We start from the raw sequence: 14077 nt of genomic DNA, 5'->3' as shown, positions 1-14077 counted from the left end.
TTTTCGCTGGTACTCGCGCGAACGCAGGCGCGCGCGCGCGCACGTGCATGTGTAAGCAGTATACGTGGGAGTCGCGGCGTTCCGCGTGAGCCAACGGAGCGCACTTAAGCGCCGTGAGACGAGTTCACGGCGATAACATGGGCCCGATAACGCGACATACACTCGCTTTGCCCGTAACATCGTACCGATTTGCAATATACACGTGCATAAGCGCACGTTCGCGAATTAAATCTCTTGTATACTGATAGATATGTATAGAATATGGGAGATAAAGATGAATGATGTAACGATTACAGGAGACTGTCGGCGCAATAATCTAATAAACTATTCTAGTATTCATACCAGAATTGAAACAAGTGGTGGAGGAATTTGATTTCGATATGTTCGTTTCGTTTTTTCGTTTTCGTTGTGCAATGACGATCGAAAAGGACAGAGAAAATTAACGGAGAAACGCACGATGAAATAAATAATTTGATAATAATAAAATTTTTCCCATGTAACGAAATACATGCACGAAAAATTCGAGTAAATTTTTTGCAGATTATCCTATATTTAGTTTTAGTATTCAATGGAACAAATTAATAAAATCGCGATTAAAATTGATAAAAAGCTAGTTTATGTTTAAATATTTGAATATATGAATTATGAAAAATGTATAAAAACAGAGATCTGAATCTCAGTTGATCTGATAAGATGTACTTAACTTTTTTATCAATTATTTAATCTCATGTCTTTTTTCACAATTTTACAATTTCAAACTATGAATTTTAAGTCTTTTGATTATTATGTTACTATTATAGAATTTTTTTTAAATAATTATATACAATGTTCTTTTACTGAAATATTTAATCTTTCATTCAAACTCTGTATCATTATAGATATCTACGTAATCATTTTATTAATTTTGATTCCATGGAATTCATGTAAAAAATGATTTGAACAATAAAATTAATTGAGGGATGTCTATAAGCTCGTCATGCTTATGCACAAGGCGTAATGCGTCCGTCCGTATAAAGAGCGGTACATTGCATCAAGCCTATGCAGCGGGTTTCCACTGCTGAATTAATAATCGACTTTACATAGGTACTTACACATCTACCGGATCTTTATGTGCATGCTTGACAAATCACCGATGAAGGTAGCTAGTCGTCCATACGAAAAACTGCCTGAAAATAAAGAAAATAGTGTTAACTTGATGATGGTATTAAGTCTAGACAGTGATGAATTAGGAATGATAAGAACCGTGGTAAAAAGAACCATGCAGAAATCTATTATAAGCATTTTTAAGGTAGTGAATTGATAAATAAGTACTGATAGGTAATTATTGCATCATGAAAGTAACTTAATTAGAAAATCTAGTAAAAGACAATTTATGATTCCATGGATCATTAATGAATCACAATGATATAAAAGGAAATAAAAGTTAAATATAATACAATTTCTATCCATCTATCTTGACTAATTTAAAATAGAGGAAAATTTTATAAAAGGTAAATAATTTTTTCTAAACATGCTATCTAAACAAAAAATAAAAAATTCTATCTAATCAAATTAACAATGTTAAAGATAAAAAGACTTGTTAAAAAATTTTTGAAAACTCTGATAATTGCTGAATAAGAATTACTTGTTTAATGCGCGGATTAATTTATTTTATTACAACTGACACTTCTGTGATATTCCACGCTAAATTTCATCAACACGGATGGATATTAAGTATGCGCAAAGTTTAGATTACAGCTAGCATGTTTCCGTTACAAATTCACTGGTTAATCCAGCGAAATGACAAACGAGTACAATATCGGTCGAAAATATTTACGAACAAAGTAAAATTTACAAATTCATAGAATTGAATTATGAACATCTTAATAATATATCGAACGAGATAGCGAATAAAACATATTCAAATTTCTATTGTTGAATGAATCTAAAATGAAAATTAAATAAAAACAACTGTAAAGAAAAAAATAATGAAATTACGAGGACTAATTTTCATGAATATTGAAAACAAGATACATTAATGAAGATTTGAACATAATCGAATTGTTATAAATGTTAATAAACAATTTAATTCCTTCATTTGTAAGAATTATAAAATGCATACATTGTCTTAGAAAAATGCGATTGTATATGAACTATAGAAAATGTGAAAAAACAATTGAATATAAAGTTTTTAAGATTTGCGATATTTTCAATAATTTTCGTTTCACGATTGTTAAAATTAAAAAATGTTTTAGAATTCTATTAATAATATCTTAGAAAATAATAATAATAATGATGAATAATACAATAATGCGTTTCTAATTTTCAAACTAACTTCGTACGAGTCTTCAAATAAACTAACCTAAAACACATCGATTATTTTGACAACATTTTGTCGAATAGCGATGACTCTTGTATAATCACATGACAAATGATAAAGAAAGATATACGAAAAATTTTACCTTAATATCATGAATTGATTCCGAATTATTAAATACTCACATTTTCTACCAAACGATTATTCACTTCTAATGGATCTTTCTCGAATGCTCGTGCACGTCGAAACTGTTTGAATATACATTGAACCATAGTTTCGTACACAATACACTATAAAATGTAAATTGTCTAATTTCATTATGTCATTTTCGATATTTATTAGTTATTTATCAATTAAGTAAATTAAACAATCACTAAATGTAAAATTGCACAATAAACTACTTTGATAAAATTAAGATGGCTGCCTTGTCACGAACCTGCAAGTTAATCGATAATCGATTTCTTACTACGAAATGCGATTAATCGATAATGACAACGATACGAAAGTAATGGATTAAAAAGTCGATATATAAAATATATCTATCGATTGTCACATTCATTTAACACTTATTTGTAATAATAATTGTTTTTAACCTGTACATATAACCTGTGTACAGATGTGTATATAGTTATATGTGTACATATAACTATGTACAGATAACCTGTACATATAACAATAATGAAGAAATAAATTAATAATAAAGAAATAAATTATCATGAATATATAAAATATTGTTCAATCTTACGTGTGCAATGATTATCAACGATTCCATGCAACGTTATCATGCTTATTTTTATATAACTTTTAAAACTTCCGATTGATTTTGTGATATTTACAATCGATCGAATCTCCAATTCGATATTTTCAGCAATATATATCATGCATATTATATTTAAGCATGTTCCTTTATCTCTATATGATATATATCATTGTTTTCATGTACATCCTTATAAATATTATCTCTTAACCTATACATGACTTTTTTTAACCTCAAACTATAGTTCACGAACACAAGATCTAGACATAAACATGATACAATAAAGATATATGGCAATATGATTGTATTCTTGAAAGATATATAAGTAATAGAAATGATTTCGATATTTGATAAAAGACTTTTTAACCGACACGAAGTACTATTCGATTTAGATCCACAAAGAACGCGCCACGCCCTGCTTTCGACGTTGCCGTGTCCGCGATGGACGGCCCGCATAATGAGAAACACGAATCAGTGGCCTCATCGTTCTCCCGTATCTTTGGTCGCGTGCGCTGCGACTACGTGCGCGTTTGCCCTTGCTTATCGCGTTCTTGCGCAGCTTTAATTAGCTAGCCGCCATCTCTTGGTCACTACTGTATTTTTACATATTCTCTCATTTTTATTATTTATTTTGTTCATGTTCCTTTGTTTATCATAAGGATTTACTATAAGGATAGTATAGTGATTTCAAATTATATGTAACTTATGTAGTATATGTAACTTACAAAGTATATGTAACTTATACGAATTTACGTGATCCATAGAATATATTTGTCAAGATCGCAATTGTAACATATATATCTTACGATTACGCAATTAGTACTAAATTCTAAAATTAAATTAAAATCATCTTTCATCTTTAATTTATTATAGATTATTATACAAATGAAGTAACAAATCTAAAAATTTCGCATTTGAAGTACATTAAAATCTAAAAAAATTTAAAATTACTTTAAATAAATTTCTTTAGACGATATTTAAAATTAACGAAATTACATTAAAAACGTGAAGTAACAATAACTATGACAAAGAACAAAGAAGAGCATTGCTTATGCAAAGGAAAAAAGAAAAAGGAGGGGACGTGCCATAAGCTGCGTACCCGCGGCACGCCATCTATATTGGCTTTGTGTATTCCATGGTTGCGCAATAGCGCGCGACTTGAGAAAGCCGATCGCGCGACGTTGGTATTTTTGCTTTTGTACATCGGTCATAGGGTTGCGTACAACACTTCGTACAACAATTGATTGCTCTTCAAAGGGAGGCGAAACTCAAATCAGACGGGAAAAGAGAGAAGGGGAAAAACGAAGTCGTAAAAGAGGGTACGCAACATCCATCCCGCCAACAAGCCGCCTGAACAAGGGCACAGAGACGGATTACGAACATTTCAACCAGACGGAGTGAAGGGAGAAGGGTGCAGAAGATGGAGGGAGGGCGGAAGACGTAGACAAAGAGACGAAGAAAGGGGAAAGGTGCATGCGATGAGAAAGGGTGGGGAAGAGGAAAGGAAAGGAAGATCGGTCTCTTGGTGCAGAGCGTAGTGGTTATAAAGAGAAGCGGCATCGCTGCACGGCTACTTGGCTCTCCAGGGCCAGGATATTTCAATACCAACGGTGGTCGGCCACCGCCGACGTGGCTATGGAGAGGGGAAATGCTTGTGACGATGTGCGCTCGTATATATATATATAATATATATATATGTAAATGTATATATGTACTTCTCCTTGTGCCCCTCACCCACGTGCCCGCCCTACGCGACAGCATATACGCGATATATACGGCTTTACACACCCGTGGGCGTTAAAGAGAAAGAAGGAAAGACAGAGAACGAGATATGACCGGTGGCACGGTAGTGCTCCGCTATTCGGGTTTCCTGCACAAGGGGAAGAGTGCTGGAGAGGGAGAGAATTTGCTGTCTCTGTTTTAACATACACAGAGGGGGAAAGTTGCGGCAAAACGGAAAGGCTGTTGTCGAGGGGAATACAGGGACGCGCGCGGTACGGCAATGGGGACCTCGAACTGAACCGTCGACCGACGATTGTCCGTGAGCCCGCCTTCTGGACGAGTCGAGGGGAATGGACGTGGGCTGTGCCACTCGTCGATTGGTCGCCGTGCTGTGCGGGGTTAGAAGCATTGGTGGCGCTTCGAGAATCCCACCAATCGAGCGCCACTATCGTGGCTTTTTTATCCTGCTATTTACGCCGAAGGACGGAGAAGAGCAGGCTTCCCCATCTAACTCTCTCACTCCTTTTCTATCCCTCTCCTTTTCCTTCGCTCAACCGCTCTCCCTGTGTGTTCGTCGACACAGGAGAGGACACTCTCATTTCGGGATCCGTTGAGGTTGCACACGTTTTCACATACAGCGCCGCCCGTTTATTGCGACGCGCTATATCTTGCGTCGATTTTATTCGATACGGTGTGTTATCGTTACAACGAGTTTACGATTTTGTCAGATAATCCGATTTAAACGTCTGTTTACTGTAAAAGCATCGTATGCGACAGCCGAAGTCGTGCGGTAGTGTTATGTAGTGTGACAGTACGTCGCAAGAGGATACAGTGTTGTCAAATCGTGGGCGCGAATACAGCAAAAGCGGTATCTCGATTTGTGAAATATCGTAATTAAACTATAAGTGTATTTTTAGGAAGACACAGTGATTGACTTATTCAAATTGTAATATTAAGTGATAAATATAACGACGACATAGTAGATTTTTAATTTTATCGTATAATACACTAGTGACATTTGGTGCGGTGCTATCGACGAAATAGAGTTGGCAACGTTGCATCGACTACTCTCATACACAAATATACGCATACACGTACCTAGAAGGGAACTTGGGGTGGCTGGCTAGCAGGCGGCAGGCAGGCAAGCAGGCAGGCAGCTTTCTTGTTCCGAGGACGGCGCTCCTGGTCGTGCCGTCTCTCTTTTCTACCTCCATTGCGCTTGCTCTTTTCTCCCTCTTCTCCCTACCCCTCTCGTCCTCGGTCACTCAATCACACTCTCCTCCTTTTGCTTTCTCTCTTTCTCTCTCTCGTGTGCGGCGCACGTACCGTTGAGAGTTTCTCCCTTCCCCTTCGATACTCTTTCTCTACCGTTACCCCCTCCCCTTCTAACCTCGAGCGGGTCGGGCGAGTCCACTAAGCTTGCGAGGGGAGTTCGGCAGACCTCGGCTCTAGTCGGCCTCGATCCGCAGAATGTGCTAGACGCTGTGAGTCGATCGCTCCAGTTTTTAAATATTTGCATATAAAGAGACTGTAGAGCGTTCACGGGGCTTGAAAACGGTTTTCCGCACTTCGTACGCGGATCCACAAGTTGCTAGTGCCTATATCGACGTTAATTTTCACCATCAGTTTGGGACGCACTCGATCAGCGTATATCCGTACGACGGCCATGTTTGGTGTTTACGAGGTGAGGGGGAATTGCTGACGTCACGAACCCCGATCTTGCACGAAGGGAGCAGCAACACCAGCAGAAGCAGAAAACGTGTTGCCGGCCAACACAGACACCAAATCTAACACAACTTCGAAACAAAACGAAACGCAGTCGAGTATTTCGAGTGCTCGACGAATATCGTACACAAGATTATTGTGCGTGAACACACGAAGAAGAAACTCAGGCGCGCAAACTGTGCCGCTTGAAATTCCCTTTCCGATGGGACGCGCGTTTTTTGTGTTTACATATGGTGTTACATTGCTCAGTGGTGTATTTCAGTGACACGCATCACTTTCTTATTGGATATATTAACAACTTTCATACGCATCTAAAAAACAAGGATTAAAACATCATGGATCTAGGTGACAGAGTTTACGCTGCGGAACGGATTACGAAGAAGAGGGAAAAGCGGGTAAGTAAGAGAACTGCGAACCGTCACCGGCAGATAGCGCCACTATATGGAATCTGTTTGTCTATGCGCCGTTGCCGGTTCCTCCCCTCTTCATGATCTTTCTCTTTCCCACTATCATTCCGACAATTTTGCCCCTCCCGTGGCGATTTCTATCGTGTATGATGCTCTCGATATCTCTCTTCGAACTCGAACAAACACGTTTTATTGATACATAATCATTTAACATAAAATATATTTATTCATTTTTTTATATTCTATCGTAAACAAAATCTTAACGATCTATTTTAGTTCATTTATTTACGTGTTTAAGATTATAAGTTCTATATTTTCTATAAGAATATATTTATAAAAATATTATATTTATTTTTCCGTCAAAATTTTTTAAATTATCGTATTTTACATTTTGATTTATTACCGCATGAATTTTTATAGTAATATATTTTTATAACAGTCACAACTTATACAAGAATTTATGCGTTTTTACCATACCGGTAATCTTCGGAGTAAAGTAACGATACTGGTTGAGATTGGCAACGTTGTAAATCGACATAAAACACGCGAGACTTCTCAGCTGCGAACGGCTCATGCGCGATAAACCGACGTGTCCTATACCTGCACAGTTATGTCATTGTTTTTCAACTGTCACACTGGCTGCGCACCTCGATCGGTCGGCATGCTTTCGTTCGTTGGCCGACGGCCAATAGGTGAGTCGTATGAGCAGCTCTCGTAGAAGTCAACACCGCCCGTTTTATCGACCGTACGCTCTTACGAGATAGATTCGAAAATCCGTTGTTTGACGCAGACGCGCGAAATGGATCTTTGCGATCAACCACATTTCAATATCGTAATCAACGAGGACTGGCGCCAAGAGTTTTTTTGTCGATAGACGAAATGGAATAAAAATTGTAAACTCGTTTTTTATTTTAAATCCTCATTACATTTATATATATCAAATCAAATCAAAATTATCTATAATTTTATAAACTATATAAATTAATTAATTTCCATTCGTATGTTTTCAAAAATTACAAAAATCATCTGGATTTCGAACATTGCTACCAAATGTTAAGAATCTTTCTTCTTTTTTTATTAATAGATACTTTTTATTGAGAAATAAAGGGACGATTTAAAAGATTTATTGATATAATTGTTATAATTGGTATTTTAATTTTAATATTTAATATTAAATGATATTAAAAAAAAAATGAAAAAATATATATCTTTTTCGAATGTAAATCTTTATTTTATAGAAATTATTTATTTGCATAATATGATGACAGATGAAAAATATAATAAAAATGTTTAAATTTTTTAAAATCATTTTAAAAATTTAATTCTTATTGTACTAACTATAAATATAACATTTAAATTGACAATCCATAAATAAATATTTTTACAGTTAAACATTGAAAAAAATATGTAACAAATTAATAATATTTATATTTATATTATTATTTATTTAATAATATTTTCATAAATTTAAAAAAATATTACGAGTATAGTATAGTTATATATTTAATTATCAAATTTAGTTTTCATATCTATTAATTTTTTGCGTAAATATTTTTTTGTAATTATAAATCATTTTTGTTTTTTATAGGGTAAAGTAGAATATTTCGTAAAGTGGAAGGGATGGAGCAAAAAGTAAGTGAAAAATAAAACTGATAAATATTATGAGATTTCTTCAAATAAATTAAGAATATAATTTTTCTCTTTACAGATATAACACATGGGAACCTGAAGAGAACATTTTAGACGTCAGATTAATCGAATTATACGAAGAAAGTCAAAAAGGTGGAGATGTAACTACAAGAAGACCTAGACGGAGGGATACTAGATATAGTGTAAATAATTATTCATATTTCTGTAAAAAATAATATTATTTTCAATTTTTTAATTTTATAAAAATTTCCGCGTAATATGATTCACTATTATATCTATATATTTTCAAATTATAAGTATGATCATTTTTTAAATTTTGGATTAAATAAAACATTATTAAGAATTAAATTTATATTGAATTTTAAAAATTTTTGATCGAAATGAAATACGTTATTAAGAATTAAATTTATATTAAATAATATTACATTCTTAAATTTTTTAAAATTAAATAACGTTTTATTATTTTCTACAATTTTTGAAGAATTATATGATAATATATATAAACGTTATGAAATTAAAAATTTCCTCGTATATCAGGAACATGTTTTGGCCAACATGGTTGTTGAAGAAGAACCAGGTGGAGACGAGAGAGTCGGAGAAGATAGTCAAGACGAATCAACTACTGGTAGCACTTCTGCTCCTCGTCTAAATCCCGTTGCACCTGATGAAGACACGCTTCCGAGTTCCCTCGATGGGCACGAATCGCCCACAGCTCCAGAATTATCGGCATCCGCTTTCAGCGTCGATTCAGATAGTTCCAATAGCAGTGTAGATAGTCCTCTATTGCCCAGGAGAGAACCGAGTGGTACAAAAAGAAAAGCTGAAGTTCTTAGCAAAGAATCGGGAAAAATTGGTGTTACTATTACTACAAGTCCAAGTGGAAGTCCTCCACCAAATAAGATTCCTCGACTATTGCCACTAAAGAGTAATCCAACATCTCCCTCTTATCACGTAAGTATTCATTCACATTCCTAAATTGTTATTAATTTATTCTCTATAATAATCATTTAAAATTTATTTTTGAAAATTTTTGTACATTGAAATTATGAAATATTTATAATAAAAATTATAATAAAAAACAACTTTATAACAATTAAGATATCCTAAATTTCATTCCAGAGTCACAAGGTTAACGGCAGAAGGCCATCATCATCGAGTGTGAAGTCGACACCAGAAGAACCGCTGCCAGCAATGCCAACAACGCCAGCTCCTGCAGTACAAGAGAAAAAGCGTGCCGAAGCCGATGTGCCTCATGGTCCTCCACCCTCGTTGCCACGTGCGCCACCCGCACCTTTGTCTCCTCAAATAGATACTCCTCTGGAACAGCCTACCAAAAAGAGGCACTTGTCTGAGCAAAAACAAGAGAAGTCGAACGGAGCTGTGGCGGTAGATACGAATGGTCACAAGTCACCCAGTCCTACGGATTCATACACGAATAACAACAGGTTATCAACTGTTGTTAATGGGCATCATAGTCATAACAATAATAATAACCACACTAACAATAACAACAACAATAATAACAATACATCGAGCGTGAAACAAACGGAAATTACGAAAACAGACATGTATATTCCTCTTTCGAGTCCTGGTACGGATTATTGGCATGCAAGGAATCCAGTTGCCGATCAAGTGTTCATTACAGACGTGACGGTGAATTTGAAGACCGTTACCATCAGGGAGTGTAAGACTGAAAAAGGATTCTTCCGAGAGAGAGATCCGAAGAGCGATATCTATTAACAAGTTCGGAATAAGGACGCTTTATTGTGAATTTCTAATACTGAACCACGCTTGTAAATATAAATTATTTTCACACGTTAAAGTGTAGAGCCGAAGATGGTTATATATATATATATATATATATGTATATATGTTTTCTCTTATGTATATATATATATATATATATGTAATCATATATTATGTGACGATATTGAGCTATACATATATAAGAACGTTTTTCTAAAAAAAAAGTAAAACGGATTTTTTTGTGGTTACAAAGAAGATCAAAGTTATGCGTAAATTATGAAAAAATTTATTAACTCGAAGTTTCTGGTATATTATGTATTCTGAACGAAGTTCCAAGAACTTTCAGAAGCAAAAAATATGAGAATCTAAAATTATGGATATGATATCTTATGAATTTTATTGCAAACAACAAAATTGAATAGTCAGATTTCCAGTATGTTGAGTGAAAAATTATTGTGTGATTATCAATGGATAAAAGATAGTAAGACTATCATCATGCGACAACCTTATGCAAAAGAACAACGGTACGTCATGAGTCGCTGTCACGTCGTGATATATACTTGTACATTTTTTAAAACGCTTGATAGTCCATAAATCTCTGCATTAAAACAGAGAAAAATGCAAAAAGATCTGAACGAGACATTTTAAAAGATAAATACATTTTCTCATTGATTGCATTTTCGCTTGTATTAGAACTCTGCAGAAATAATAGTATACCTTGTAAATTAGTTGATTTCAAATTTTTAAATACTATGATAAAAATAGTACAGATCTGGAAAGAAATATTTTTCTAATTCGTTTTTAGAATAATCAAAGCAGCTTCGTAGAAGCGATTTAAGAAAATATGAAAAAAAAATTTTCGAGTATGGGATTGAAAAAAAAGAACTGTTATCTTATTAACATATTTCTCAAACATTATGATATTATATTATATTTAACGATGAATATTATTCTGATTTTTTTCTCTTTTTCTTAGCAAATAATAATTGTGTCACAAAAAAAGAAATATACAATATATATTATTTATTTGTAAATTTTAAATTTGTAGAGACACGAAGGCATTACTGATTTTTTTCAAATTGTAACATCACAGATATACACACATACAATTCAATACATATTGATAAACAAATTGAAAAAGAGAAGGAAAACGACGTACGTTTATCATACACGTACAATATAATAGACGATCATTTTATTATAATCTCTATAACGTGTTCTATATCGGTTATCGGAGTTTTTGTTACGAATCGATGAAGTATTGTTTAAATGTGTTAGCTGTTGCATTTTTTTATACTGTCAAATGTGTTTTCTTCTTTTTTTTCCTCTTATTCGAATTTAAGGACTGACTGCGCATCATACGTTTTTACACGTGCGACATTTAATTCCAACGATATATATGTATATATGTATATGTGTGTGTATGTATATATATATATATATATATATATATATATATATATATATATATATATGTATATCGAGAAGTATTTATGCATATCCTTGCGAAAGCGCCATTTTATTTTTTAAGATAGGTTGTCGACATGTATTCACCAAATAGAGATGTTCCTACCTCGAAAACGGTCATCCTGAACAGAGAATTGAGTACAACAACCAAATTCTAACAATTTTTATCCAAATTAATTAATGTCGCTAAAACTTTTTCAAATATCATGATTTACTTTTTTTATTTTTTACTGTTTATTTTACTTTATTTTACTTTTTTTTTTTTTTTTTTTTTTTTTTTTTTTTCTTTTCTTTTCATTTTTTCAACGATTTCCACCGTACAATTGGCGCGCGTATGCACCAATTTCAGAACCAGTAAATCCGTGATATAATTATATAATCGTAAAACTTAAAAAGAAAAAAATCATATACGTTGCTTATTTATTGTAACTAATATAAAGAAAGAAAAGTTTTTAGGTTTTTACATTCTTAGTATAGTATTATTAGAGACTATATGTGCACGATACGTCCCATTTGACGAAAAACGAGCCTCGTTCGAACAAGTTTTCTTTAATATTATTATTATTATTATTATTATAATTTAGAAAATTTTATTAATTATTTAAAACAAGTTAATACATCTCTGCAACGAATGTTAAATATTTAATATTAATATTTTATTCTTTCCCTAATTGTACGATCGATTTTCAAGAGAAATAGGGAATGATAATTTTTATCTTTTTAAATGAGAAATAAAATGGGATTAATTGTGTACAATTAAGTCGCGTGATTCCTTACAATTTCTATTGTAAGGGATTTAAATAAACGTTTATTAAATTGTTGTGTAATCCAATTGTGTAAACCAACACATTCTGTATATTAAGAGAGAAATATTCTGTAAAAATTGTAAATAGTCGGACACTTACAACTCTATGATAATAGAGTAAGAAAAGAATGAGTGAGAATGAAAGAGAACTCGTAGCTTTAGACCTTTCAGTTATCGTAATTGTAAATAGAAAACAAAAGCAAAAACCCCTTTAAGTTGTAAATGTAAAATCGCAAACTGCAGGTCTAGAGAATCCTTTTTAGCTTTAGAGACTTTGAGATAGACTGCGCGTACCTTTAACATTGTTTCTGTACTTATAGAATATTCAGACTCTACTTATAATAATTAAAAAAAAAAAACTACACATACACATTCACGGAAAAAGAAAGAAAGTGAAAGAGCGATTACGCAGGCATATACGATATATGAACCCCGGTAGTACCAAATTCTAAACGGCAATTTTAGTTCTGTCTGGTACAGATTCCTTATATTTCAATAAAATCTTTATTTGAATTTTTGCTCGCGTGCAGTACTTGTTTTCCATCCACTCAAAGCCGAATAATCTATGCGCTTTATTTATTAATGCAGTTTCTAATCTGATCTGTTTTTCTCTCTTTTTCTAAGTTTTCATTTATGTTATTATAATATGTAAAGTTAAGGGAGAATAAAGCAACAGTTACTCGAAAATATTTTTTTGAACAGAGTATATTATGTTTAATACTAATATAATCAGTATTTTGTTATACATATTTTTTTTTCTTTTTTTTTTTTTCTTTTTCTTTTTTTTTTTTTTTTTATTAACATAAAAATATTAGACAAATAATATTTGTTACCAATATTTTATAAATAATATGAGTGCAAATAGAAATTCAAGAAAATAGATTACACATATTAATTATTTATTAATTTTGTATTTTTAATTAATACCGATGGAGTTGATAAATAATAACTTATCATTGTATAAATTTTCTACTTTTTAAAGATAGATAAACTGTTTTACCAATATAAGATAAAGACATACAAATAAAAATATATCGGTTGTTGTTGTTGGTAGAAATCTATAAGTAACTACTTATATTATTATCGATAAGTTAGTGTGTAATCTTACCATCAAAATACAGTTATTGAATGAAAGAAAATCAGTTTTGCCACAATTTTGCCATTACGTTATCATTTAGGCATATCAAATACAGGTTTTATTTTTTAAAGTTGCATAAAAATTTTGTGTTTAAACACAAAATTATATATATTGTTATTGCAATATATAAATGAAAAGCTATTATTGTACCATTACGACATTTATTAACAGTAAGTCATATTTTTTCATCTTTTCTTAATCAAAAAATGAATTTAAAAAAAAAGCAAAAAAAGAAATAAAAAAATATTAAAAACGGAATTACAAGGATTCCAAAAAAAAAAGTAAAAAAATTAAATGGAAAATTAGTGTCATTATATTTATTTATTTATTTTTTTAACTTATATTGCTTTAGGATTTTAAAAGA

The 14077-nt window shown here is 32.5% G+C and overlaps 2 protein-coding genes across 3 annotated transcripts in view; one reads left to right on the top strand and one right to left on the bottom strand.

The window, feature by feature from the left end:
* LOC408741 (ras-related protein Rab-37) overlaps positions 1–6271 on the bottom strand; it is a 236822-nt gene extending 230551 nt beyond the window's left edge. Inside the window, exons 1-2 of one of the 2 annotated variants that reach the window (XM_016911227.2) lie at positions 5874–6271; positions 1092–1166 (exon numbers count right to left, since the gene is read on the bottom strand). The gene's annotated coding sequence lies outside the window, so the exon portion shown is untranslated. Of the gene's footprint in view, positions 1–1091; positions 1167–2481; positions 2677–5873 lie in introns of those variants that run through there. The other variant, XM_016911228.2, reaches the window with a different exon arrangement.
* A 232-nt stretch (positions 6272–6503) lies between these two features.
* LOC725474 (polycomb group protein Pc) lies at positions 6504–11141 on the top strand. Its single transcript, XM_001121316.5, has 5 exons — positions 6504–6895; positions 8496–8539; positions 8616–8739; positions 9095–9508; positions 9677–11141. Exons 1-5 carry the CDS (start codon positions 6836–6838, stop codon positions 10295–10297), a joined length of 1263 nt encoding a protein of 420 aa, XP_001121316.2. The 5' UTR covers positions 6504–6835; the 3' UTR covers positions 10298–11141.
* Positions 11142–14077: the final 2936 nt, after the last annotated feature.

Source organism: Apis mellifera, linkage group LG3 (assembly GCF_003254395.2).
Source record: "Apis mellifera strain DH4 linkage group LG3, Amel_HAv3.1, whole genome shotgun sequence".
Lineage (NCBI taxonomy): Eukaryota > Metazoa > Arthropoda > Insecta > Hymenoptera > Apidae > Apis > Apis mellifera.
Note: the sequence above shows the minus strand (reverse complement) of the source record. Positions and strands in the feature narration are given on the sequence as shown.

Bases quoted from the DNA above. Each gene is read 5' to 3' on its own strand.
- LOC725474 (XM_001121316.5), top strand. From the start codon at position 6,836: ATGGATCTAGGTGACAGAGTTTACGCTGCGGAACGGATTACGAAGAAG. The intron at 8,740-9,094 runs GTAAATAATTAT...CTCGTATATCAG, and splicing joins GGAGGGATACTAGATATAGT to GAACATGTTTTGGCCAACAT. The intron at 9,509-9,676 runs GTAAGTATTCAT...ATTTCATTCCAG, and splicing joins CAACATCTCCCTCTTATCAC to AGTCACAAGGTTAACGGCAG.